General features: G+C 40.5%; 1 protein-coding gene and 2 long non-coding RNA genes across 3 annotated transcripts in view; 1 reads left to right on the forward strand and 2 right to left on the reverse strand.

Moving 5' to 3' along the window:
* The first annotated feature begins 2462 nt into the window (after window positions 1-2462).
* atp1b1b (ATPase Na+/K+ transporting subunit beta 1b) lies at window positions 2463-12291 on the forward strand. Its single transcript, XM_034864226.1, has 6 exons — window positions 2463-2735; window positions 5819-5947; window positions 7518-7673; window positions 8230-8414; window positions 10428-10511; window positions 10658-12291. Exons 1-6 carry the CDS (start codon window positions 2645-2647, stop codon window positions 10916-10918), a joined length of 906 nt encoding a protein of 301 aa, XP_034720117.1. The 5' UTR covers window positions 2463-2644; the 3' UTR covers window positions 10919-12291.
* A 2812-nt stretch (window positions 12292-15103) lies between these two features.
* LOC117939179 overlaps window positions 15104-24639 on the reverse strand; it is a 22699-nt gene continuing 13163 nt past the window's right edge. Inside the window, exon 3 of the long non-coding RNA XR_004655534.1 lies at window positions 15104-15330. This is a non-coding gene — a long non-coding RNA (uncharacterized LOC117939179). The remainder of the gene's footprint in view (window positions 15331-24639) is intronic.
* LOC117939184 overlaps window positions 18910-24639 on the reverse strand; it is a 16914-nt gene continuing 11184 nt past the window's right edge. Inside the window, exons 2-3 of the long non-coding RNA XR_004655539.1 lie at window positions 20447-20456; window positions 18910-18920 (exon numbers count right to left, since the gene is read on the reverse strand). This is a non-coding gene — a long non-coding RNA (uncharacterized LOC117939184). The remainder of the gene's footprint in view (window positions 18921-20446; window positions 20457-24639) is intronic.

Here is a 24639-nt window from a genome sequence, read left to right on the forward strand (position 1 = left end):
AAAGACAAGGTTTGGTTTTTTTTAAGATCAATTAGAGTAGCACTGGAAGGTGTCTTTTGAGTTAAAGGATGCTTTTGCGTCATCTTCTTTATGTGTGAGTTACTTTACTTCAAAAAAGGGTTTATGTTTGGTCAGGGTTAAAAAAATGGGACTTGATTGTGAGCAGGAGGTCAAGTGAGTTCATGATGGCTTTACATAGAGCTGGACAACATCAGTGATTTTACTCCTTTTGTCCTTGGTATTTAAAGGTGAAAACCCCCATGTGCGTAATCCTGAGCCATCATACACATATTTACATTCAAACAAATGTATACACAGCTCAAGAAACTCAGAGGGCAGCACATTGCGGAGCAATTTCACACATGCATGCATGAACACACATATTACACACAGCTCACATAGCCAGACAAGAATGTGAAGGATGTACACACATCTGTATTGTCAGCACGTAGAGGGATCTAGTCTTTTTTTGCTAATCAAATTTGTTTTCAGAATTAATTAGACGAGGCATTTGTCACATTTTAAAGGTACAGCCATTTAGTAGTAGGTAACACTGTATAAATTAAAAGCCTCTTATTTCAAGCTTATTGAAAATTGGGTCATCATGAGGCCTCTGGCACCAGCAGCAAAAATGCCCTTGGAACCGGCTTAAGAGAGGAGTTATAGGCTGTAGAAAGCAGGATATGTACAGGTTTTAACTATGTGTATAGTTGGCAATTCTGTGTAACTAGAGCTTATTATCCCTGTGGTGTGAGGGGGGGTTACTCTAAGGAAGAGTCAATTGCACACAACATAGGACACCCACCAAGTTGAACTGGGACCAGTGTGAGCCACAGATGGTTCAGCTAAGTGAACTCCATCCTGCTAGTGAAGGGGATGAAATGATTATATTGTTTGTGCCATAATGAGTGTTTTAGAGCAACCGACTTCATTCAGAATTGTAGGTTGGTGTACTGTAATCTGGAATTCTGCCTGATCCTTGTTGTAATTGTTGGCATGCAGTGATTTAACCTGAACAGTCATGCTGAATAGCAAGTATTTGGCTACAAATGGACATCCAATAGACCTTCTCATGTTTTCAAAAACGTTGATATACAATTGCTCTCTTCTGCTCTGTCAAACCAAGACAGTTATAACCCATTGCCTAAAAAGGCTGATAACCAGTAGGATGTATGTTGTTGTTTTTCTCAATTCATCAACTGTGGCGTTGAGGAAAGTGGACACGTACTCTCACCCACATCCTACTTTAAGTTAAAGTTTGTAAAATAAGGACAAATATCGATTGGCATCTAAAACCCACCATCCAATTTCTACTGGTAATGCACAAGGTTTAATCTGTGATAACACTGTTGTAATAAAGTTAAATCATCCATGTTTCGCTTCTCATGGGACCCTCCTTGAAATGCATTTTTCTGACAGACACCAGCTTCACAGGAATAGTCTGACTGGCTTATTGTCCCTCTGTGGTCTGTGACACTTTACAGACACATGTAATGGTAGTCTGTCCTGGAGTATCTCAGGCCGGTGTCATTGTAATTATCCGCACTAACAAGTGGCTCATGATTCTGGGGCCAAAGAGCTTCTGTTGGCAGTCACAGAGTTCACACAGTACACTGTTACAATGTGAGAGATAGCCACGCCCCCTTGATTTGCATTTAAGAACTGGTAATAAATTGAGAGGGAAATAAATAGATGTGGCATTAGGAAATAAAAGTCCACAGGAAAAATTGTATGTGAATTTATAAAATTACAGTCTCCTGAAATAATTAGAAGTAAAACCTGAGTTTGGGCTTGGCTGGCCCATTGGCACAATATTCATGGTATTGAAAATGGGATTTAATTCATGCACGCTTTGTTTGTTGTGCATCACCTCTGCTGTTTTCACAAATAGCACCATGTATGTACGTATGTATGTATGTATGTATGTGTGTGTGTGTGTGTATGTATGAACAGTAATTATGTATGTGTATGTATGAACAGTAATTATGTATGTAGCCTATGTATGTATGTTCATTTGTATGTACAGTGTGTATGTGTGGATGTTTGTAGCCTATGTATATGTATACGTAGGCTATGTATGTATGTATGTACAGTATGTGTATGTTTGTATGTATGTCTGTATGTACAGTATGTATGAATGTAGCCTATGTGTATGTATGTATCTATGTAGGTATATAGCCTATGTATGTATGTATGCATGTATGTATTTATGTATGTAGCCTATGTATGTATGTATGTATGTACAGTATGTATGTATGTATGTCTGTATGTATGTATGTATGTACATCTGGAATTCGGGCTGACAGAGGTTTGGGCTATGCCATAATACCTGAAGACGGTGAATAACGTCCTACCTTCACAGACATGAAAAGCTGTGCTTAATGTATAGGCGATGTGTCCGTCTTGCTTACGTCAGAGTTACGCACGGCTTCTCCGCTGCTGAATTGGCCGGCGCTGCTCCGCCCTCCTAGTAGGTAACTTGTTGGGAGTTTCGGGCGGAGTCGAGAGAAACGGTTTATATCAGGGTACTGTTAAGCGGACCGAGCTGGGTTCCTTGTCTGCCTCGGTTCAGGACTTGGTTACCACACTGAGTGAGTCTGCCATAGAAAGATTAAGGGAAGACTTTAAAGGGAAGTAAATCAGAATGCCTGCCAACAAAGACGATGGAGGGTGGAAGAAGTTTCTGTGGAATTCGGAGAAAGGAGAGCTGCTCGGTCGTACCGGGGGTAGTTGGTGTAAGTAGCCTATGGTTTCCAGGGTTTACGTGGTAAAATGGTACATGCGAGTTCACCGGTAGCCTCGTGTATATTATCACCTGTTTTATTTAGTTTGCTGCTTTCTGGAACAAAACGGCATCACGATACAGCGCTGTGCACCTGTAACTAATATATTTCACGTTGGATTTCCATGTCCCCTCTCCTGGTCTGACCTCGGAAATGCACAGCCTCCCCCAAATGAGTTGGTTTTAGTTTTATTAAATAGCCTTTTTTACCGTTAAAACAAGGTAATTTGTTCTTACTGTAAGTTACATTTAGAGAGCGTGAACGCTGCGGTGCCGTCTTCGGTGCAGAGATGGAAGGCTGACGATTGGACCTCAGTCTGTCCACATTGGTTTTTTTTTTTTTGGGAAAACGTCAAGTGGCCTTTTTTTACATTTATTTTTAGCAGTTTTGCTTTTGGCTTTCAAAGGGTTAAAAATGCATCACGGTCCAAGGTGAGCCAAGGTGATAGGGCCTGCTTGGAAATGGACAGAAGACCATCGATCCGTGTCGTGTTCCACTGATCAGATGTCACTGTGATCTAACAAACAATACACCTGATTAACTTGCTCGACCTTTCTTCTCTTGTTTCTCTTGCACTTGTACTGCGCATGTCCTTGTTTCTCTTCTCAATGTCACACAGCTCTTTAGTCCTGTCTAGAAACTAACACCTGGGTAAAAAAAAAATAATGTTTCAGTGACATGATGGCTTCTCATCTTGAACCCAGTTCAGGAGCAGTTGGCCAGGGAGGCTGATGTATGGTGGCTCATATTTGTCCTTCTGAGGTCATCTGAAAATGCTGATGCATTTGGAAGTGTGCCATGCGCAGTGCTGTGTTGAAGGCTGTGAAAGTGCATCCACCCTGATATGGGACTATATTAACAAATGTGTTTCAATCATGTAAAGTGTTTTTATTCTGATTTGCTGTGGGGCTATAGAGCTCTAGGAATGACAGGTTTACTATGCCAAGAGGCCATACACTTTGATCATACTTTATGTCCTTTTAATGAGAAAAACTCAAGTGATGTGTGATGTACGTGGTTCAGGCTGTGACCTTTTTGACATTGCCTCATGCAGCAGAAGGCCTGACTGGATGAATGTATAGCCAGCTACCTGGAAGGTTAACTTCACCTGGGCTTTATTTAGGCCTATTGCTCTGCAATGCAGACAATAGAATTGTAGTGCTCTGTTGCCTGTAATTCTACAACATGTTCATGCTAAACAGTGATTACAATGAGGAGCCAACAGTGCTGTTGTTAGACATTATCCACTGAAGACATTACCTTGTACTGTAAGAACAGGCCTCACAGTTGAATTCCTGTAAAGACAATTGCTGCCACTGTTGGATTGTTTTCTTATGAATGCTTGGCTATGTAGTTCCTTATCTATCTAGGATGGAGACGCAAGCACATTTAACACGGTGGTGTCTGACAGACATCTTTGGAGTTTGAGACAACTTTAAGTTGAAGAGATCAGAGCAAATGTGAATGACAATGTGTTTTATATGAGGTTAACAAAAGTGTCTCTTGGGTATCGTTACAATATCTTAAATCCTTTGATCCATTCAAATGCTAAATAAAATGTGTAGTCTTTTATGTTACATTCCCTTCAAATTTGATTAAATAACAACCAATTTGAGCACAGAATAATTGAATACTAAATTATTTACCTCCCCAAAAAAGTTAGTTTACAGCGGACGCCCCATTGTCAAAAGTTATAACCTTGAGTCTAGATCAACTTTGCTCATCGGAACACTGCAGATTTTCTGTCTCTGCGTATGCTCTGTCAAGTTACATGACTGTAAGTGAACAATGAGACTTTCAAGTCCTGCACAAATACTGAATTGGATTTTAATCTGGGCTTTGACTTAGTCCTTCCTGATGAGCTGTTCCTGTTTAGCTTTGACTTTGAGGTTCTCCTCTGTATGGTGCTGTTTTAGGCTATTTGACCTTTTACCTTTCCCATCCAGGTGCAGCATCTCTACAGCATGTTGTTGCTGCCACCAGCAGATTTTCTGCTGGGTGTAGTGTGTTTTCCCCTGATGTGTGGCATAGCATAAAAGGATGCATACGCTGTAATTTTTCCGTGATGACCGATATTAGCATTGCTGTTATGGCCGATAATCAATATTACTGATCGCACTTTGATTTGTATAAAACGAGTTTCTATGATAGTCATATTTTGTACAAACGGAAAAACCCATGCAAAAAACTGAATTTGAAAAAGCAATGTTTATCTTTATTTGCAAAACATTTGGAGAATCCCTAGATCATACATGTACTGCAGTAATTCCTCTTAGCAAGTTACAGGGCCACCATGAAAACCCAAACAACTTATTGTGTTAGTTTTAGGCTACTTTTAGAACTTGTAGCAAGTGTACAACTCCATGAAAGTCCAGTTTAACTTACATCTGTGAAAGTGTTGGTGGTGGTGTTGAAGGATTTGACACGGCGTCCTCCTTGCATAATTTCGACCTTCCAAGTAAAACAAAAATTGCTTTTTGCGTATCTTCTTTTTTCACCCTGAAAACCATCCAGGTCATTGCTTCGTCTTCCGCATGCAAATCATGTGCTGCATCACTGCGTTGCAAACTCAGTGTAGGCAAAAAAAAAGGGGGGGGGGGGTTCCTCACGCCAGCCCCGCACTGACACATCAACTAGACAGAAGTAATTGGTTGTTCATAACGGAACAGTTTTGCTATTCAGTATGTATGAAAAACAACTTACATCAGCCGAAAATGATGCATCCTTACTTATTATCTTTTTTGTGAAGGCCTCAGACAGTTTAATTATACTGTACTAAAATTAGTCATATAGGTTAAAGTTTCAAGCAAACTGAAATTTAAACAGGCATGCAATTAACTCACCACAGTATAATGAAATTACTTTATTTCTGCATACTACTAGATACCTGTCTGTCTTATGGGCCAGCCCTCTCTTAAAGTTATTTCATTGATTTTCTAAGACAGTCGTGGCAGTAGAAAACCTTGCTGTTTCACCTTCCGTCTCGCTGTGTTCTGTTGTATTAACACAATATTTCTTTTTTTTCTCCCCCACAGTCAAAATTTTTGCATTCTATACCGTTTTCTATGGCTTTCTGGCTGCAATCTTTGTCGGGACCATCCAAGCCATGCTGCTCACACTGAGTGACTACAAGCCCACCTGGCAGGACAGAGTTGCACCCCCTGGTAAGTAGTGGCTCACACTCACCGTCTGTCAGGATGTAATCAGTGTCAGATATCTGTAGACACTTAGACTCAAAAACTGAATAAACAAAGTAACAATTGGGGTCATATAATGAACCTCAGAGATTATTCACAGTAAAGTTACCTTAAGTATTATTCAAATGCCATCTCTAAAGATTGGATATTTGAAATTCAATTGTTTCTTTACGGACTTCTGCACCTGCCCAGACAGTAAACAGAAACCTAAAAATGGTGCTTATAATTATTGCAGAGGTGTTTTATTATTGGTGACAATACATATGTTCACAGTGTTGGTACATGTGCTCTCCCTCGCCTCAGGTAACACGGCTGCATACTGTTTTGGAAATTAACTCGTATATCTTCACATAATGGTACCAGTGTGTGTACTGACAGCAGCTTTCATTGTGTACACACCACAGCCTGGTTTCCATGGCGAAGAAGGCCAGCTGGGATGTACCAGCTCAAACTATTCCTGTGCGGAACAAAAACTGTGTAATTTGACAGGAGGAAGGCTAAGGGCCGTCATGACTGCTGTTTGAGTTTGTTTTAGAGTTCCATGTTAAACATGAGGCGTCTCTGAGAAATGTGTTAATTCGAGGCAGGGATTATTATGGGTTTTTTTAAACATTTTGATTAAAACTTTTGTAATTTGTTGTAGGCCTTAAGTGATACTTCATCCACATTTAGGCTACATAAAATTTCAGTATCATAGCCTATGTATGTCTACAGCCTGGCGCCTTATCCTCAAAATGTTGAGTTTCCATGGCCAAATTAGGATTACAAATCCTCAAAGTCTAGAAAATTAAAGAAATGCCTCTCTTCGCAAAGACTGTGTCAGGGCAATTAAAAAAGGGTAACAAACTTTACTGTATTAATAAATACTCCTTTAGACCTATTAGTAATGTTTATATGATAATAAATAGAAATAAAGACATTTCTAATGAATATAAATAAAGTTTTAAGACAAAAATGGCTTTTTGGATAGTAAAGGTTCCCGACCTCTGATTTGAGGTTGTCCAAACACATGGAATGTTCAAAATTTGCGTTCTTACCCAGAGTAACATGAGATCTCTTGGTGCATTCTGAGTCCAGCACAGAGACACTGCAGATCCGGACTATGTTCAGCTTAGCTCAGCACAAGGACCGGGTGAAACCGTATCTGTATCCTGAATGCACAGACATGGCATTAATAATGGTTATATCATCTAACTCTCCAAAAGTTGGCAAAATGTGTGTTTCCCACACAGTCAGTGTTCCTAAATAAGTTGCAGTAAATCTTATACATCTGTCTAATTTTAAAGCATGTGTAAATTCATCTCACATTTAAGACATGAATGTTTGATTTCTGACTGCATTAATCAGGACACATAATGATTTCTTCGAGTGTGTGTAAATCTGAACATTTAACACTAAGGATGATAATCAAAGGCACAAGAGACTTAAGTCTTGTAATTACTACTGTTTGGTGTGTGTGTTGGACTGAAGTGGACAGAGACTGTGAATAATGTAGTGTTACTATTGCTAACAAGCTGCTGATCTGTTGTCTCTGCAGGCCTTACACACACCCCACGATCAGACAAAGCTGAAGTGTCCTACAACCTCAATGACATGGAGACATACCTGCCTTACATCAAGGCCTTGAGGGAATTTATGGCCAAGTATGACGATGAACTCCAGAGGGACCAAATGAAGTATGAGGACTGTGGAGGTATGTTTTATTCTAAAGTCCCATTCTTATAACCCTTTTGGAAAGTTCCAAATCTGGATAGGTGATTTCAGAAATGTGACAAGAGAATAGAGCACTAACCACGATGAAACCGCTTCAACTCTTCACTGAAGCTTTATCCTTCTTCATGGAGTGAAACATAAAATTTTTGAAGCTATGTTTTTATGGCTGCATCATATAATGCATCATCAAAAGCAGATATTTCAGATGTCATTTTGTACCCTTTTCCCCAAAAGCTTTACAATTTGGTATCCTTAGCAAATGTGGGACTTCAAATAGGTTACATATTTCTATTCTCTTCTTTAGGCAATCATTTGCATCATTGCAACAATACACTTGATTGAGCTCTAATTTAGACTTGATAGTAGACACAATGTGACATTGTTGCATTATCAAGTACAGGAAGTCTGTGGACCCAAAAATACTGGCCTGCCAGTGCTTACATAACTGTTAAGAGAAGCTTCCATATTTGACAGGCTGGGCTTTCTGACATTGTTAAAGATTCCTTACCCAAGTCAATCCTTCACTCCCCCTCCAGATGAGCCCGCACCATACAGGAACAGGGGTGACTTTGATAGCGATGTAGGCATCAGGAAGGCCTGTCGTTTCCAAAGGTCCCTGCTGGGACCCTGCTCTGGCATTGATGACCGCGAGTTTGGTTTCAAGGAAGGCAAGCCCTGCCTGATTGTAAAGCTCAACAGAGTTGTCAACTTCCGTCCAAAGGTAATTTTTAATGAATAAGCCGGTCTGCAAATGAAGTCATGTTTTGTTGGTGACAAAAAGTCAAAATTGTTGTTGCAAGAAATTAAGCACCAGACTGAAAATGTCATGAGTATTATAAGGTTACCAGTTGTTTAAAACCATTCACAGATTTGTGACTATTGTGATTATGCCAGCGACTGATCCAGTGTTAAAAAAAAAAGAGTCTAGCTCACACAAGGAGAGTTGTTTACTAACTCTTACAATGTTATCTGACGCCCAAGCCCTGTTCCATTTCCAGTTGGTATTTATCTGGATCATGGCATCAAATCACAGACCTCTGCCTGCATTGTGATTAGATCTCAATATGCGAATTGAGTAGTCCATGCTGGCAGATTTTTGAATTGACAGGATGTGTCTCAGATCAGTGGAAGTGATGCAGAATACCCTCAAGGCAAAGGTCGCGTGACAGACAGCCAGAGGTGGGTAGAGTAGCCAAAAATTGTACTCAAGTAAAAGTACTGTTACTTCAGAATAATTTGACTCAAGTAAAAGTAAAAGTAGTCATCCAAATAATTACTTGAGTAAGAGTAAAAAAGTACTTGATGAAAAAACTACTCAAGTAGTGAGTAACTGTTGAGTAACGTCTGATTTATTTCTTAACACAAGCATCAATCAGACAGACAGAAATACAAAATAATCATATTTAGGCAAATTATAGTTCATCCAATCAATAAATTAAATTAAAATTTATTTATTAATTACAAATTAGCTTACTTGAGAGACTTGTCACATCAAATTTGGATGGATACTGCATGTGTAAAACATTCTGTATGTAACCTAAAAGACAAACATCCACCTCTCCACAGCAAAAACTAAAACTACCGCTACGTCTCCTCAGCTTAGATGTTGAGTTGTTGAACGCTCACATGTCCGTTTGTTTGGTCGACACCGAAGACGCCGCATAATGGAGCTGCTGTTTCGCACTTTTCCTAAGGTAACCATGCTTTCACTATGAGGCCGAGCCGCCGAGGAGGGGGTCCTCCTGGTCTGCGTTGCCTTGGCGACTTTTGATTCTGCGTCTTTGCTTTGCTACGACTGTAAAGCTAACCTCTTTATATGTCTATGGGCTAACCTGTCCCGCTGCTGAAACAAGTGTGGTCACGTGACTGCACAACGACGTGTGATTGGTTAAGCACAATCACGTGGTAGAGCCTTCAGCGGAAGACTCTCTCTCTGTCAAAATAAAACATTAAAATGAGACGTACGCTGGGGTAAAAACAATGAAGCGTAGTAACGAGTAACGAGCTCATTGTAGCCTAATGTAGCGGAGTAACTGTACAGTTTATTTTTCACTAATCTACTCAAGTAAAAGTATAGTGATTTAAAACTACTCCTAGAAGTACAATTTTTCAAAAACTTACTCAAGTAAATGTAACGGAGTAAATGTAACTCGTTACTACCCACCTCTGCAGACAGCTGAACGCAGTCATAGGCTAGTTCATACATTACTTATACTTTAAGTCATCAGAGCTGGTGGAGAAGCTCCCTAGCTCAGTCATGAGACCCTTGTCTTGTACATCGTGGTGGTCCCTAGAGAGACTATTAAAAACTACTGTACAGGCTTGACTTGTTTTTTTCTTCAGAGAAAAAGCTTATCTGTAGCTTTTTGATGGGCAGCTTGAAATAGCAAGAAGAGACTGAGTCAGGTGCCCTTGTTGAACTTGTTGGTTCAAAATGTGTCCACATTGTACAGATGTAAATTACACCTGCTGAGATGTGATCACAATGAGAGACGGATGTTTAGCTGTGGTCTGGTCATTCCGATAACAATACATTCTGCATGTATCTACACTCGTATTAACGTTGGTTTTTACTTAACTGTATTAGCAGGTGAGTTTTACTCAGCCAGATACAGATCAAATGTTAGTTCCAGGTAGAAGTTTCATATCTGTAGGAAAGACAGTAGTCTCTATGAATTTCTTCTGAAGCATTTGGTTCCAGTCTATCTGTTAAATTGTCTTTTTTTTTGTTAAGACTCCTACCTCAAATGAAAGTATCCCTGAAGAGGCTCAACACAAAGTGCAGCCCAATGTCGTCCCTATCTACTGCACCAACAAGGTACACATATTTTTCAGTTTTTTTTTTTTTATCTTCAAATTAGACCTCAGTACAATGTGTCTGTTTTTCTTTTGCGTGGTCTTTGAAATATTTGTGCTTGCACTGTGGTTTTGTCACCCCATACATTTGCCTCTTCTTCCTTCCAGAAAGAGGAAGATGCTGGTAAAATTGGGGATGTATTGTACTACGGTATCGGCGGCGGCTTCCCTCTGCAGTATTACCCCTACTACGGCAAACTGCTCCACCCTCAGTACTTGCAGCCGCTGGTGGCTGTGAAGTTCGCCAACCTGACCCTGGACACTGAACTGCGCATTGAGTGCAAAGTGTTCGGAGACAACATTGGCTACAGCGACAAGGACCGTTACCAGGGACGATTTGACATCAAGATAACAATTAAAAGTTCATGACCAACATCAGGACCATAGCACTTTTCCTGGCCACCCCCCTCGGCCCCCTCTTCCCCCCCTTTTGTCCTTAACTAGATACAAATCTTATGTAGGAGATTATAAGTAAGAGGGGTAGGCTCTAGCGATTAATTCAATCACAGATAGTCTTGAATAAATGATAGAAAATACATGATAGGGGACTGATCTTGTCTGCTTTCATCACTAGCTTCTACACATCTGTCTAGCGTTAGAATGTAATTTAGAGGAAAAGTAGCAATAAGCCTAATAAAAATATTTATTCAGCAGTAAATAAGACTTTTCCACAAGCCATGGGACATTTTTCATTGATGACTGTAAAGTTTAATTCCATCTCTGACATGTAGCGAGCTGTGTTTGTCCCCTCTGCATATCGCTGCTTTGTGTGGTTTCAGTAGATTGTTTTTGGAGTGTGCAAGATTCGATGCAAAATCTGGCCCTTCCAAACCGCTGTTCCTTATTTTCTTTCGTGAGCAAGCTTTAGGAGTTGTGGGCATGTGTGTGTCAGATATGTACACACACTCCTACTTACTTACTTAATGATTTAAATAGTTTGACATGGTACACTCTTCTGATCTGTGTAAGAAAAAAGCTGCACTCCAGGGGACTTCTTTCCTCTTTTTATTCGTCTTTTACACTTGATTTATTCTTTTACTTTGCCTTTTTTCTTTTTTTCTTTTTTAAATCAGTTAAATGTGTGAAGGGGTTTTATTACTTGGTTTCATGCCTTTTTACTTTTGATTTTGCCTTGGATGTAGAGTTCTGTGTCCAGCCTGTTAGACACTTTGGCCTGCTGTATGGGCGACGGTGCTAACTCAAGTTTTTGAGATTGTTTTTTTTTCCTGCTGGATTCATCACAGCGTTGTGGTGTAATTCTCTGAATGTTTTAGCCATCAAACATGGCGGAAGAATTTTATATTTATGCAGTTGTACATTTTGTTTCTTTGCAGAATATTGTAATGTATAAATGCAATACCAAAGTGACGAGATGAAAAGTCTTTATCAGGAACAATGCAGTACTCGTTATTAGGATCTCATCATGTTAAGTGCTGAAGTCTTGCCTTGCAACCTCTGTGGTTAACTCTTTAATTTGTGTTTTGGTCATGAATGTAGTTGGGTGTAGAATGAACAGGTAAACGGCAGTATAATTCCACAATGACCTGATTTCATGCATTTCAAAAAAAAGCTAGACCTAACAAAGCTCTGTGGCCTAAAATGATTAAGGATAATATTCCATAGGATCTCATGTTGATGTGTAACATTCAAATTGAACTTCAACATCAGTCAACTTTTCATCAGTCCACCCAGCTTTGTCATATTAAATCAAAGATAGAAACAAATAAAAGATCATAACAAACCTTTCTCTTGTGTTTTCTTTTTCTAACAAATTGTGACATGTTCATCCTGAACCATATCTCATCATTATGGTTTTCCAGGGCTAGTTCCCTTTTTACTAATAAATTGTGACATGTTCAAAGCTACATCCTGAACCAAATGTGATCATAATGTTTTTCCAGGGCTAGTTCCCAGCATACGCTGGGTGTGGAAGACAGGGAGCAGAGCTTTTACAGCATAGACATTATCTACATTTGTTATTTTTAGGTACTATATTTTCGAGATGTGTTGTAACAGACACACAACAAACAAACCGCAATAAAAAAAAATAAACAAAAAGAAAAATCGGGGGCTGCCAGAGTATCCGAGTGCAAGAACAACATTTGCTCAGATTAAGGGCACAGCGTAGCAGCAAACACACAAAAAGCCTCCTTAAGCAATATCAAGAATGGTACCCAAACCTTCAAAAAGTAGCTTTGTGAATTCCCATTGTTAAAAAGGAATCTTTGCCATCTTATCCATAGAAAGCATTTTATAGAGCCACCCCCTGAAACAAGGGGACAGTGGTCACTTCCAATTTAGTAAAATTAATTTATTAGCTGGAACCATGCCTGCTCTAAGAATCTGCCTCTGATACAAAGGAAGATCCTTTGAACCGTCAGAGCAACCAAAAATAGCCATGTTACAATCTGCCTGAGTATTTATTTGACATTGTTTGGAAAGACCGTTAAATGTGTCTCTGGACATTGCCAGAATAAGTGCGATAGTGATCCTTCTGCAATAACACTGTCACGCAGGGAGGATATTGGTTTGGAGTAATGGAGTCTGTGTAGGACTTTAAATGAGTTAGTATCTAGAACTAATGGAACAGCTCTAGACACTGGAGAAACCGTCCTCCCACAGTTCATCTGAAACTAGAGCAGCCAATTCTGGGGCCCAAGCTTCTACTGATGTCGTAGCAGTGACAAAGTGGGAGATCAAATGTTTGGAGTAAATCATAAAAAAACGCGACTGATGTGAATTCTGGTAAATGACACATACAACACATAAACATTACACAAATGTATCTATAGACAGTAGTAATGTTTTCATCTAGTTGTCAAGGGAATTTTAAGCTATCTTTGAAAATGTCTCAAAAAAGAAAAGAAAATGCAAATTAGAAACATTTCCATGAACTGGGGTCTCATTTATGAATGTGGCGTATGCAAAAGACGGGGCTGAAAATGTGCACACGCCACTTACCACGCAAAGGTTGTCTTTTTTTAAAAACAAACTTGAGAGTGTGCGGTCCTCCACGTAAAATCTGACCCGTGTGGACGCACATTTTGGAGACAATGGGAATAGGCAATGCAGAAGTCAGACTGCATAAAGTGAGTGTGGGAAAATTTTCAAGTATTGATGCCCCACACAGTTTTTTACTCCATATCATCCACGTTCATGAAGGTTAAATCCGGCATTGTTATTTGCTGTTAATCGGCGCTGTTTCACCGTTTCAGAGTCCGCTATGGAGCGCAGGGGGATGAGATGGCCAAAGGAGCCTCCAGACCGGTCAGCTGGAGTGGATGACTGGAGGGGGAGGGGGAGGTGGAGGGTTGCACTCTTTGCCTGCAACGACAGCTGAATAGCAAAGGGAGAAACAGATTTTTAAAAGCAGGATTGTGACTCTGTGACTGGCCCTTGCAACTTATGCACAATTCTGATTGGTTAAGGAGGAAGGTTAACGCCACCAACAGCTGATTGCATTTAGAAGAGAGAGCATTGATTAAATGAGGTCATCCTGAAAGAATTTCCGCTGAGCTATGTTTGAATCAGGAGAGACTAGTTGCATCCGTCAGTTCTACGACTTTTGTACATAAATTATATAAAAATCATGGATTACCTACAATTTTCTGACATTAAACTCAGACAAAACTGAAGTTATTGTGCTGGGCTAAACACCTCCAAACCTCATTATCTAGGGATATAGCTACCCTTGATGGTATTGCCCTGGCCTTCAGCACTACTGTCAGAAATCTAGGAGTTATTTTTGATCAGGATATGTCCTTTAACGCCAATTAACAAACCTCAATAACAGTCTTTTTTCATCTTTGTAACATTGCCAAAATTAGAAACATCCTGTCTCGAAACAATGAGGAAAAACTACTCCATGCATTTGTTCCTTCCAGGCTGAGCTCCCCTCTCCATGCATCCATGTCCCAGAAATGCTCGTTACTAACCTAGCTCTAGGGAATCATTCCCTGGAATCCGTATGTTCTTTTTCCCCCAGCATGTTACCTTGGATCAGAGAGGCTCCAAAATCATGGTTAAAGCTGTTGCCGTGGATCAGCTTCACGTCCCGCAATGTCCTGTTACATCCCGCTCCGCTCAGCAGTACCCTGTAGTACAGTACCTTTTACTGTGACTGTTATTAACACTATTCATTTCAACCCCAACCGGCCCGTCAGACACCGCCTAGAGCCTGGGTCTGCCCGAGGTTTCTTCCTAAAAGGGAGTTTTTGTCTCGCCACTGTCGCACTGTTGCTTGTTCTGGAGGAAAATATTACAACTGTTGGGTCCTTGTAAATTATAGTGTGATCTAGAACTACTCTATTTGTAGAGTATAAGTGTCTCGAGAAAACTCTTGTTATGAATTGATACTATACGTAAAATTGAATTGAGTTATGCACAGCAAAAAAGTATATTTATTAGGATAACAGCTGAATTGATTTAGGGGTGCACTGATTAAAAGTTAGGTCTTCCTGAAAGAATTTACGCTGAGCTGCATTGCAAAAGGCAGAAAACAGTGTAAATAACTAAATATCTATTGGTGAAACTGTGCATATAAAATCCAAGGTTAAAGTCTGGAAAGACAGCCGTTAAGCTCTCGCACAATTATCACACTTAATGTCCTCGTTATCGTCCAAACTTTAATACTGTTCATGACCAAACCTGCATGAAGAAAAATGTGTTTGCCTATTAGACTTTTTGTTTGCGCATTGTATCTCTGGGGGATGCCACCCGTTAATGATTTGATTTTGGCAAGGTGTTAACAATCACAAATTGTTGTAAACATATGAATAATGCTGCATGATGGTAAGATCAGGAGAGAAAAGAGACTTCAGGGACCATGACGATGACTGGCTGTCTATAAGAGAAGGAAAAACCTCAAGTAAAGACTATTAAGATGTAGAGTAATGACAGCGTTTTGGCCTTGCAAGGATGTATTGAGTGTACACTCTGGAAAGTATTTGATGCTCAGGATATTAATGAACAGGTTGTGGCTGTGTCTAATTATGTCTGTTCCTGCATAGACACTGTAATACCCACAAAGACGTACAAGGTACATCCTAATGATAAGCCTTGGGTATCTGGCAAATTAAAAAAAAACGTCTCAAAAAGAAAAAGGTTATCTAAATCACGATGAGTCTGCAAGGAGGGATATACAGAGAGAAATAAAAAGGCAAATGCAGCTGGATAAGCTCAGCTGCCAACTAGGAGCTTGAAGCCTCCCTGGCTTCTGGTAACTCCGGAGAGGCATGGAATCAAAAACATGACCTCTATTCCGCACAAGTGCAGGAAAGCCCTCCTTTACCCTGAATGGTTGGCTGCAGTTTTGAGTACAGCAAGAGTGCTGAGGCTTTCACCTTGACTGCCCTTCCTGCTAGCATAAGCATAGAAGAGACAAAGGTACTCCAAATATTTAAAGGCTGTCATATTAGAAAAAGCCCTGGCCCTGACCATATTAGAGGAGATGTTCTTAAAGATTGTGCGGAGGAATTTTTAAGTCTTCTCATTACATGAAAAAAAGTCCCCACTCTCTGGAAAATAGCCACAATTGTACCAGTGCCAAAAATACCCCAGGCCTAAACAGCCTAATGACTTCAGGCCAATTGCATTGACTTTACTGGTAATGAAGTGCTTTGAGCACCTAGTCAAGAGCCACATTATCTCCAAAACGCAGCACCTTTCAGACGCTATGCAATTTGTGTTCCAATCATCCAAAGGAGTTGAAGATGCTGTTGCAACTCTGCTGCATCTTTTGCACATTCATTCAGAGAAGACAAAGGCTCATGCCAAAATCCTTTTTGCTGATTTTTCTTCTGCTTTTAACATTATGAAGCCCAGTATCTTAGCAAGTATTTAAGAATTTTTACTTGTAATTATGTGGTCTCATGGATTGTTGATTTCCCTAGCTGTAGAGTTGGTAGTTCCCTCTCTGACGAAATTACCACTTGCACAGTGGCGGGGCGGCTGTGGCTCAGTGGTAGAGAGGTTGCCTGCCAATTGGAAGGTTGGTGGTTCGATCCCCGCCGCTGCAGTCATTGTCGAAGTGTCCTTGGGCAAGACACTGAACCCCGAGTTGCCCCCGGTGCTGCGCATCGGAGTGTGAATGTGTGTGAATGTTTATCTGATGAGCAGGTGGCACCTTGTACGGCAGCCCTGGCCACAGTGTATGAATGTGTGTGAATGGTGAATGTATCCTGTAGATGTAAAAGCGCTTTGAGCAGTTGTTAAGACTGGAAAAGCGCTATATAAATACAGCACATTTACATTCACAGGATCTCCACAGGCATGTGTTTTATATTCTCTGACATTCATCCTGCACACAAACTTATGCACCAGCACTTTTCCTAACAGGCACTTTATTAAGTATGCAGATGATTCCGCCCTGGTTAGTCTCCTATGTGACCGGGAAGAGGAGCATGGACCAATTCTTGACTTTTGGTGTGAGAAGTCAAAACTTATTTTAAATACCTCCAAAACAAAGGAGATGTCACTTGATTTTAGAAAAGCACAGTCCCCTACACACACTCTTATCCTTAAGATACTTTCAGAGTGTAATGGTGCTCGACCACAAACTTAAATGGGACATATGGACTGACGAATTAAATACTAAGTCCCAACAAAGCATGTTCTTTCCAAGGATACTGTTGTCCTTTAATGTCAGCAGCAGCATACTTCAAACGTGTTATTGTGCTTTTTGTTGAAAGTCTTCTCTCCTTTGGCATAATCTGTTGGTTTGACGCCACTGAAGCACAGAAAAAGTACATTAGAAAAATGATGACAACTTCCAGTAAACTATCAGTATTCATTCCATTCCCAAGTATTGGAAGTATGTATAAAAACAGAACACTAAGAAAGACAAACAGCATTGTGGGTAATCAAAGACACCCCCTTGCCTCCTCTTTTTAACTGCTGCATTCAGGACAACGATCTAAGTAATCATTTGTTCCCAAGGCTATCAAACCCCTTCATAATAAAGGTACTGTACAATAAAAACGTTAATTTCTTCTTTTTTTCAGCTGGTTTGGAACCCTATTCTTCTTTACAAACTCAAACATTTACTTTATGAACTAAAAAATGTCTCAAGGGTTTGCTTTACTTTGAATCATTCCATTAGCATTTAGTTGCATAAACATTATTTCTGAGAACTGCTTCCATCTGTGTGTAATGAAGTCGACCAACTTTGGACACCTGTGAACAGGTATTCCAGCCCAGGACCATTGAACTACATTCCACAATTCCTCTGCATTACTGGGAAACAGAAACAGCATTTTTTATGTCACCCCACAAGTTTTCTATGGGAATGAGGTCCGGGGATTGGACTGGCCACTTCATAACATCAATCTGGTTCATCTGGAACCAAGACTTTGCTTGCTTACTGCTGTGTTTTTGGGCATTGTCTTGTTGAAAGACCCATTTCAAAGGAATTACCTTTTCAGCATAAGGCAACATAACCTCTTCAAGTATTTTGATGTGTTGATCTGATCCATGATCCCTGGTATGTGATAAATAGGCCCAACACCACAGTGTGACCTATGACAGAATGAGTGTCCCGTTAACATGATTTTTGCACCACTATTTTTGCTCTCATCAGTCCACAGAATGTTGCTCCATTTCTCCTTTGGAAGTGTCCTTTGGCAAATTTCAACCTATTCAGTACATGTCTTTTTTTCCAGCAATGGGACTTTGCAGGGGCTTCTAGCTGAAAGCTTTGCTTCACATAGCCTTCTTCTGAGCGTAACATTACTCACAGGTAACTTTAAGTCTTCTTTGATTTTCCTGGAGCTGATCATTGGTTGAGCCTTTGCTATTTTGGCTATTCTTCCATCCATTCCGATGGTAGTTGACCGTTTTTTCCCACGTCGTTCAGGGTTTGGATGCCATTTGAAGGCATTTGAAATCATTTTGGCTGAGTAGCCTATAATTTTCTGCACTTCTTAATGTGTTTTTTCCTATCCAATCAACTTTTAAATCAAAGTCCGCTGTTCCTCAGAGCAATGTCTGAAACGACCCATTTTGCTGAGTATTTCAGTGAAATGCACCATAACCAGCATGCACATTTGCTTTCTTCCTTCCTTAAATATGGGCCATAATTGTTATCTGTTTCTTCACAGAATCAATCACCTCACTAATTAAACACAGCACTGCTATTTTTTCAACATGCCTCTTTCAATTTTACAGATTCAATTACACAGAACAGCAGCATGCATGTCATGACTGTTGGGTCGGTTTGTTTTCTATGACTCTACAACACTTACAAATAAATTATTTGCCAGGTAGAAATATCACTTTTTCCAAAAGACATGATTTATGAGGTTAGTGACGTTGGACTGCTTTGTGTGTATTGTGTTTTGTGTAAATATTATGGTCTTCAACTTTATCACTAAGTCTTGTTTGGATATAATATATAGTTCTGTAAAATCACATCATATACTTCTGGTATATCGAAGCTGTCCCCGAATGCCTGCCGTTTTGGAAGGTATTACGTAGAATACGTAGGTTTCTCCACACTATGCATATGTATAAGTTTTGTTATAATTGTCAGATAAAATGTATATTTTGGTACAATACTATACATTATAATTAATATAACATAGTATAGTATTGTTAGGGAATTTTTGGAGTCCCCTGTTGACCTGATACCGGATAAGCAGATGAAGAAGGATGGATGGAGGGATGGATGGATAATATAGTATAATATAATATAACATATTGCAGTGAGTGGTGAGGCCCGAGGGTCTTGGGTTGGCATGCGCTAAGACGACCAGAATACTAGAGACAGGAGAGGGTAGCCCCACAACCAACACCATCCCGATCACTGTTTATTTGGATTTGTTTTTCTCTCTTTTCTTCCCATTCCCATCCCTGACTTGTATTTATGTGTTTGTTTTTGTTCCATGTATCAACTTTAAGCTGCATTCAGACTCTGAGGAGGCTGCTGGCCCTGCAAATGCATCTTACATTCCAGATTTCCTGTCCACTCATGACTCTGGACCACTCCCAGACCCATAGGGAGGGAGTCTGTCCGCAGGGGAGTAGCCTTTTTATGCTAATTGATGTATTTTTTTCCTTTTCTTTCCTCCCCCTTTTTCCCCCACATCCCACCACCTTGGTCCAATGGCCATAATGTCACCATTACTGATCAGGCATTGGACGGGCTGCTGCGTCATCATGCATGTCAGGGTTAGTGGCAGACACCGCTCCTTGCGGCCGTTCACTTGCGCCGCACTCAGACACAGCAAATCGTGACCAATGAAAAGGGGACTCTCTGCTGAGTTCAATGATATCTCACACAAGACTCTACATAATACAGTTCATTAGCTGTGAAAGGGGGCGCATTGAGGGCGGGCCAAACCATGACCAATAAAAAAGGAAGTTAAATGATACCTCACACAAGACCCTACCAGAAATGAGTCACCAGTTATGAAATGGGCGTGGCTTAAGCGTAGGGGACAGGCCAAACCATCCCCAATAAATAAGGAACTCTCTGCTGAGTTCAATGATACGTCACACAAGCGTCTAGCTTGAATGGTTCAAATGTTATTAAAGGGGTGTGGTTAACAGTACAGTATGACTACAGTTACAGTATGATTATTGTGACAGAGCCTGGGACTCCAGGTTAATAAGATTCTGACTGAGTAGCAAGACATGAATTGATTCTGTGAGAATTCAAACATGAATCCTCTAATTTACATCTGAGAGGTTTGAGACGTTCAGCCCAAAATAAAGTCGATTTGAGACAGCGTTAACATAAAAGTTAACGTTAACTGTCTGGAAAACAAAAACGGCCTAGAGTAACGTTATTGTTACCACAGCACTGTTACATTAAAACAAATTAACTAATTTGTGTTTAATATAAAGCTACATGCAGACATTGTATCAGCTAGTATCAGATTATTTTCAAATAAAGTGAACGCTCGCTAACCTTAACGTTAACCACAACCAACCACAACCGTAACGCAACCAAATTTTTCAAATTTGATGGTAAATTATTGAAAGACAGCAGTTTGTGGTGTTTCGGTTGGCACAAATTGCAGCACATAAAAACAATAATTCAGGTTGATTCGCATCGGGGTCCTGATCACCCTGTCGGGGTTGTATTTGCTATAACAACCGCCTCGCTCTACATTATCCCTCACATATATTCCCATCCAATTAGTTTGAATTTGGAATTGATGACGCGAAAAATAATAACGGTAACTTCAGTGATATTATATGAAACTAAAGCAACGAGACAATTTTGTAAATAACTAAAAACTCGCCCAAAAAATAAATAGTACAGTAAACTAATAAAATACTAAAATACTGTATACTCCACCTTGTCTCAGTTCATAGTGTGGTGCTGTTCAACAGTCTGACTGCAGACCTACTCCTGAGCCTGCGATACCGCATGCCTGAGGGCAAGACAGAGAACAAACTGGGGCATGGGTGTGTAGAGTCCTTAAAGATTTCTTTTGCCCTTGAAAGGCTGCGTTGTTTGGCCTGCTCCTTAATGGGTCCTCAATGGTTCTCTCAGCTGACCTTACCACCCTCCTCAGGGCCCTTTTCTCTGATGCGCTGCCGCTCTCATTCCAGTGGGAGATGTTGCTTCTGCTCTCTCAATAGTTCCCTTGTAGAAGGTGGTGAGGACTGTTGGGTTGAAATGGGCCTTTATCAGGCTCCTTAAGGCTGGCTACACACTGGATGCATTGCATTCCTGAAAGCGTGTGCATGCTAGAAATAGAACCAGCGCCTATTTTTACGCGAAATGCAATTGTGTTGGAAGCGTTTCCAGGCAAAATAGAATAGAAAAAGATGTTTATATGTCATTTTAACACAAATACATATTAATAAATGACATGTTGATGTTTGAAAGTCTCTAGGTTTTGACATCAATGCAAATATAAATGTGAAAAAATTAAAAAAGTTAAAATCGATTTTCAAATATTCCACTTGTCATAGAGAACTAAATATTCTGTAACCTATTTTGCTGTCATTACGGCCAACATTGTCTTGCTTTAATCAAATCAGTAGCCTATATATTTATGTATACCCATTTTTTATGTCCAAAGATAGCCCTCCCTGTACGTGCCCTAGCAGTAGCACAACATCAGACACGTTTCTGGTGTGTAGGACATAAACAGAACATAAAACAACAGAAACGCCACGCTCGCCGGATGCAGCCAGTGTGTAGCTGTCCTAAGAAGTGCAGGCGTTGGTTGGCTTTTTTTGATGAGGGAGGAGGTTTGCAGGGACGCTGTTAATCTAAATGGACTGTATTTATATAGCGGTTTTCTAGTCTTAACAACTACTCAAAGCACTTTAACAAAGTACTGGGACCATTTACACACAATCATACACAGTGGCCAAGGTAGCCGTATAAGGTGCTCACACACACACATTTACACACCAGTGCACATTATCAGGGGCAACTCAGGGTTCAGTGCATTGCAGGGCCGGGGATTGAACCACCAACCTTCCAATTGGCAGGCAACCTCTCTCTACCAATGTGGTGGATGTGCGTAGGCTGATTTCCCCGGAAGTCTATCACCAACTCTTTGGTTTCTCAACATTCAGGATCAAGTTGTTGTTTTGGCACCATTCTGTGAAGACTTTCACCTCCCCATAATTGCCATCATCACTCCCTTGGAGGACACCTACCACTGTTGTGTCATCAGCATATTTAATGATGTGATTGGTGTCGAATTTTGCACAGCAGTCATGGGTCATAAGGGTTTATAGCAGAGGTCTCAAGACGCTCTCAATGAGGTGGTAGATGAAGATTTAGCCCCCACTCTTACAACCTGAAGCCTGTTATCCAGGAAATCAAGAATCCAGTTATGAAGGGGTGTGTTCATCCCCAGTGGGCCTATTATGGTGTTAAATGCCAAACTGAAATCAATGAACAGCATCCAGACCCACGCATTACTTCCCTCCAGGTGTTCCAGCCTCAGTTGAGCGGTTTGAGCGTATTGGAAGTTTACTTTTGGCACAGTGATGATGGCTGAGGGTTTATACTAGGATGGCACAACACCTTGACACAAATAGGTGTTAAAAATGTCTGTAAGGACCTGTGTGAGTTCTTCTGCACACTGCTTTAACACTTGGCCGGACATTATTTCCAGTGAGCGGACGTTTGCTAACAAAATCAATGGTAACAGAGTCATACAGGGATTTGCTCACAGCCTGAGCCACTTGTTTCATGGATCCAGGATACTATGCATCAGGATAAAGTTCCCCAGGAAATCAAGTATCCAGTTATGAAGGGGTGTGTTCATCCCCAGTGGGCCCAGTTTGTTAACCAGATGCTGGGTTATTATGGTGTTAAATGGCAAACTGAAATCAATGAACAGGTTCCGGACCCACACATTCCTTCCCTCCAGGTGTTCAAGGCACAGATGCACTGCAGTGGCTATTGCATCCTCAGATGAACAAATCCCCTTCATTCTAACCCCAACTGGCCCGTCAGACACCGCCTACCAAGAGCCTGGGTCTGACCAAGGTTTCTGCTTAAAAGGAAGTTTTTCCTCGCCACTGTTGCACTGTTGCTTGCTCTGGAGGAAACTACTTGAACTGTTGGGTCCTTGTAAATTCTGGAGTGTGGTCTATCTGTATAGTGTCTTGAGATAACTCTTGTTATGAATTGATACTATAAATAAAATTGAATTGAATTGAATTGATGAGCGGTTTGAGCGCATTGAAAGATATTTTTATGGTACAGGGATGATGGCTGAGGTTTTATGGTAGGATGGCACAACACCTTGACACAAATAGGTGTTAAAAATGTCTGTAAGGACCTGTGTGAGATGTTCTGCACACTGCTTTAACACATTTTCCAAAGGCCAAGGAAACTTAATCAGGATGCATAGTATCCTGATCCATGAAATAACTGGCCTGTAAAAGTAAAAAAGTACTTGCCTCTATGGGAATTTACCACAAGGGGTTGTGTACTCATGCCCACTGTATTTTAAGGAACAACATTTATTTATTTGCAATACATTATTCATTCACAAAGAAAATTGGTGTCCTTGTAAGGTTGGATTTCCAATTTTTTATTTATTTAAATAAGGCATTAAGATCAATTTCCAAAAGACTTTTTTTATTATTCTCTTTAATTAACTTTGGCATGGGTGTGTAAACTTTCTCAAGCCCCACTAATGTAAAAACAGTGTAGAGGAAACTATTGAATTATTTCAATAGTTGAAATGAATTATTGAATTATTTAAAATCTTGCTGGGTGTGGCACCAAATGCTGTGATAACATACTGCAGCAAATTATATCCTGGATCCGTCTCGGACAAGGCCATCGTGGCTAAAAGTGGAATCTGAAGGTCAAGTGATCTTGTTGCTGATAAAGGATTTCTTATCAATTCAATTCAATTTTATTTATAGTATCAATTCATAACAAGCGTTATCTCAAGACACTTTACAGATAGAGTAGGTCTAGACCACACTCCAGAATTTACAAGGACCCAACAATTCTAGTAGTTTCCTACAGAGCAAGCAACAGTTCAACAGTGGCGAGGAAAAACTTCCTTTTAGGCAGAAACCTCGGTCAGACCCAGGCTCTTGGTAGGCGGTGTCTGACGACCGGTTGGGATTAGAATAAAGAGTTGCGGTAACAGTCACAAAAAATTAATTAAATAGTAGTTTGTTTGTAGTAGTTCTTTGTAGCATAGCAGGGCAGTGTGGGCGTTACAAGGCACAGCAGGACGTAGCTGGGCGTAGCAGAGTGTGGTAGGATGTAACATGGCATCGCAGGACGTGTAGCGGGACCATGGCGACAGCTGCTACCCTGATTTTTGGCGCCTCCCTGATCCAAGGAAACGTGCTGGACGAAAAAGAACAGAAGGACTCCAGGGAAGGACTCCCCGGAGCTAGGTTAGTAACAGGCATTTCTGGGACATGGATGCACATAAATGGAAAGATAGATAGATGAGAGAGGAACTATGTTTGTCAAAAGAAGTCCCCCAGCAGTCTAAAACTATTACAGCATAACTAAGAGAGACAGGGTAAAGAGAGGAGCCTGGCCAGCTTAGAACTCTACCCAAACTGATCCCATCCCTCTGTCTAGAGGAGATGGGAAGAGAGAGAGAGAGAGAGAGAGAGAGAGAGAGAGAGAGAGAGAG

The sequence above is a fragment of the Etheostoma cragini genome, chromosome 24 (assembly GCF_013103735.1).
Source record: "Etheostoma cragini isolate CJK2018 chromosome 24, CSU_Ecrag_1.0, whole genome shotgun sequence".
NCBI classification, from domain to species: Eukaryota; Metazoa; Chordata; class Actinopteri; order Perciformes; family Percidae; genus Etheostoma; species Etheostoma cragini.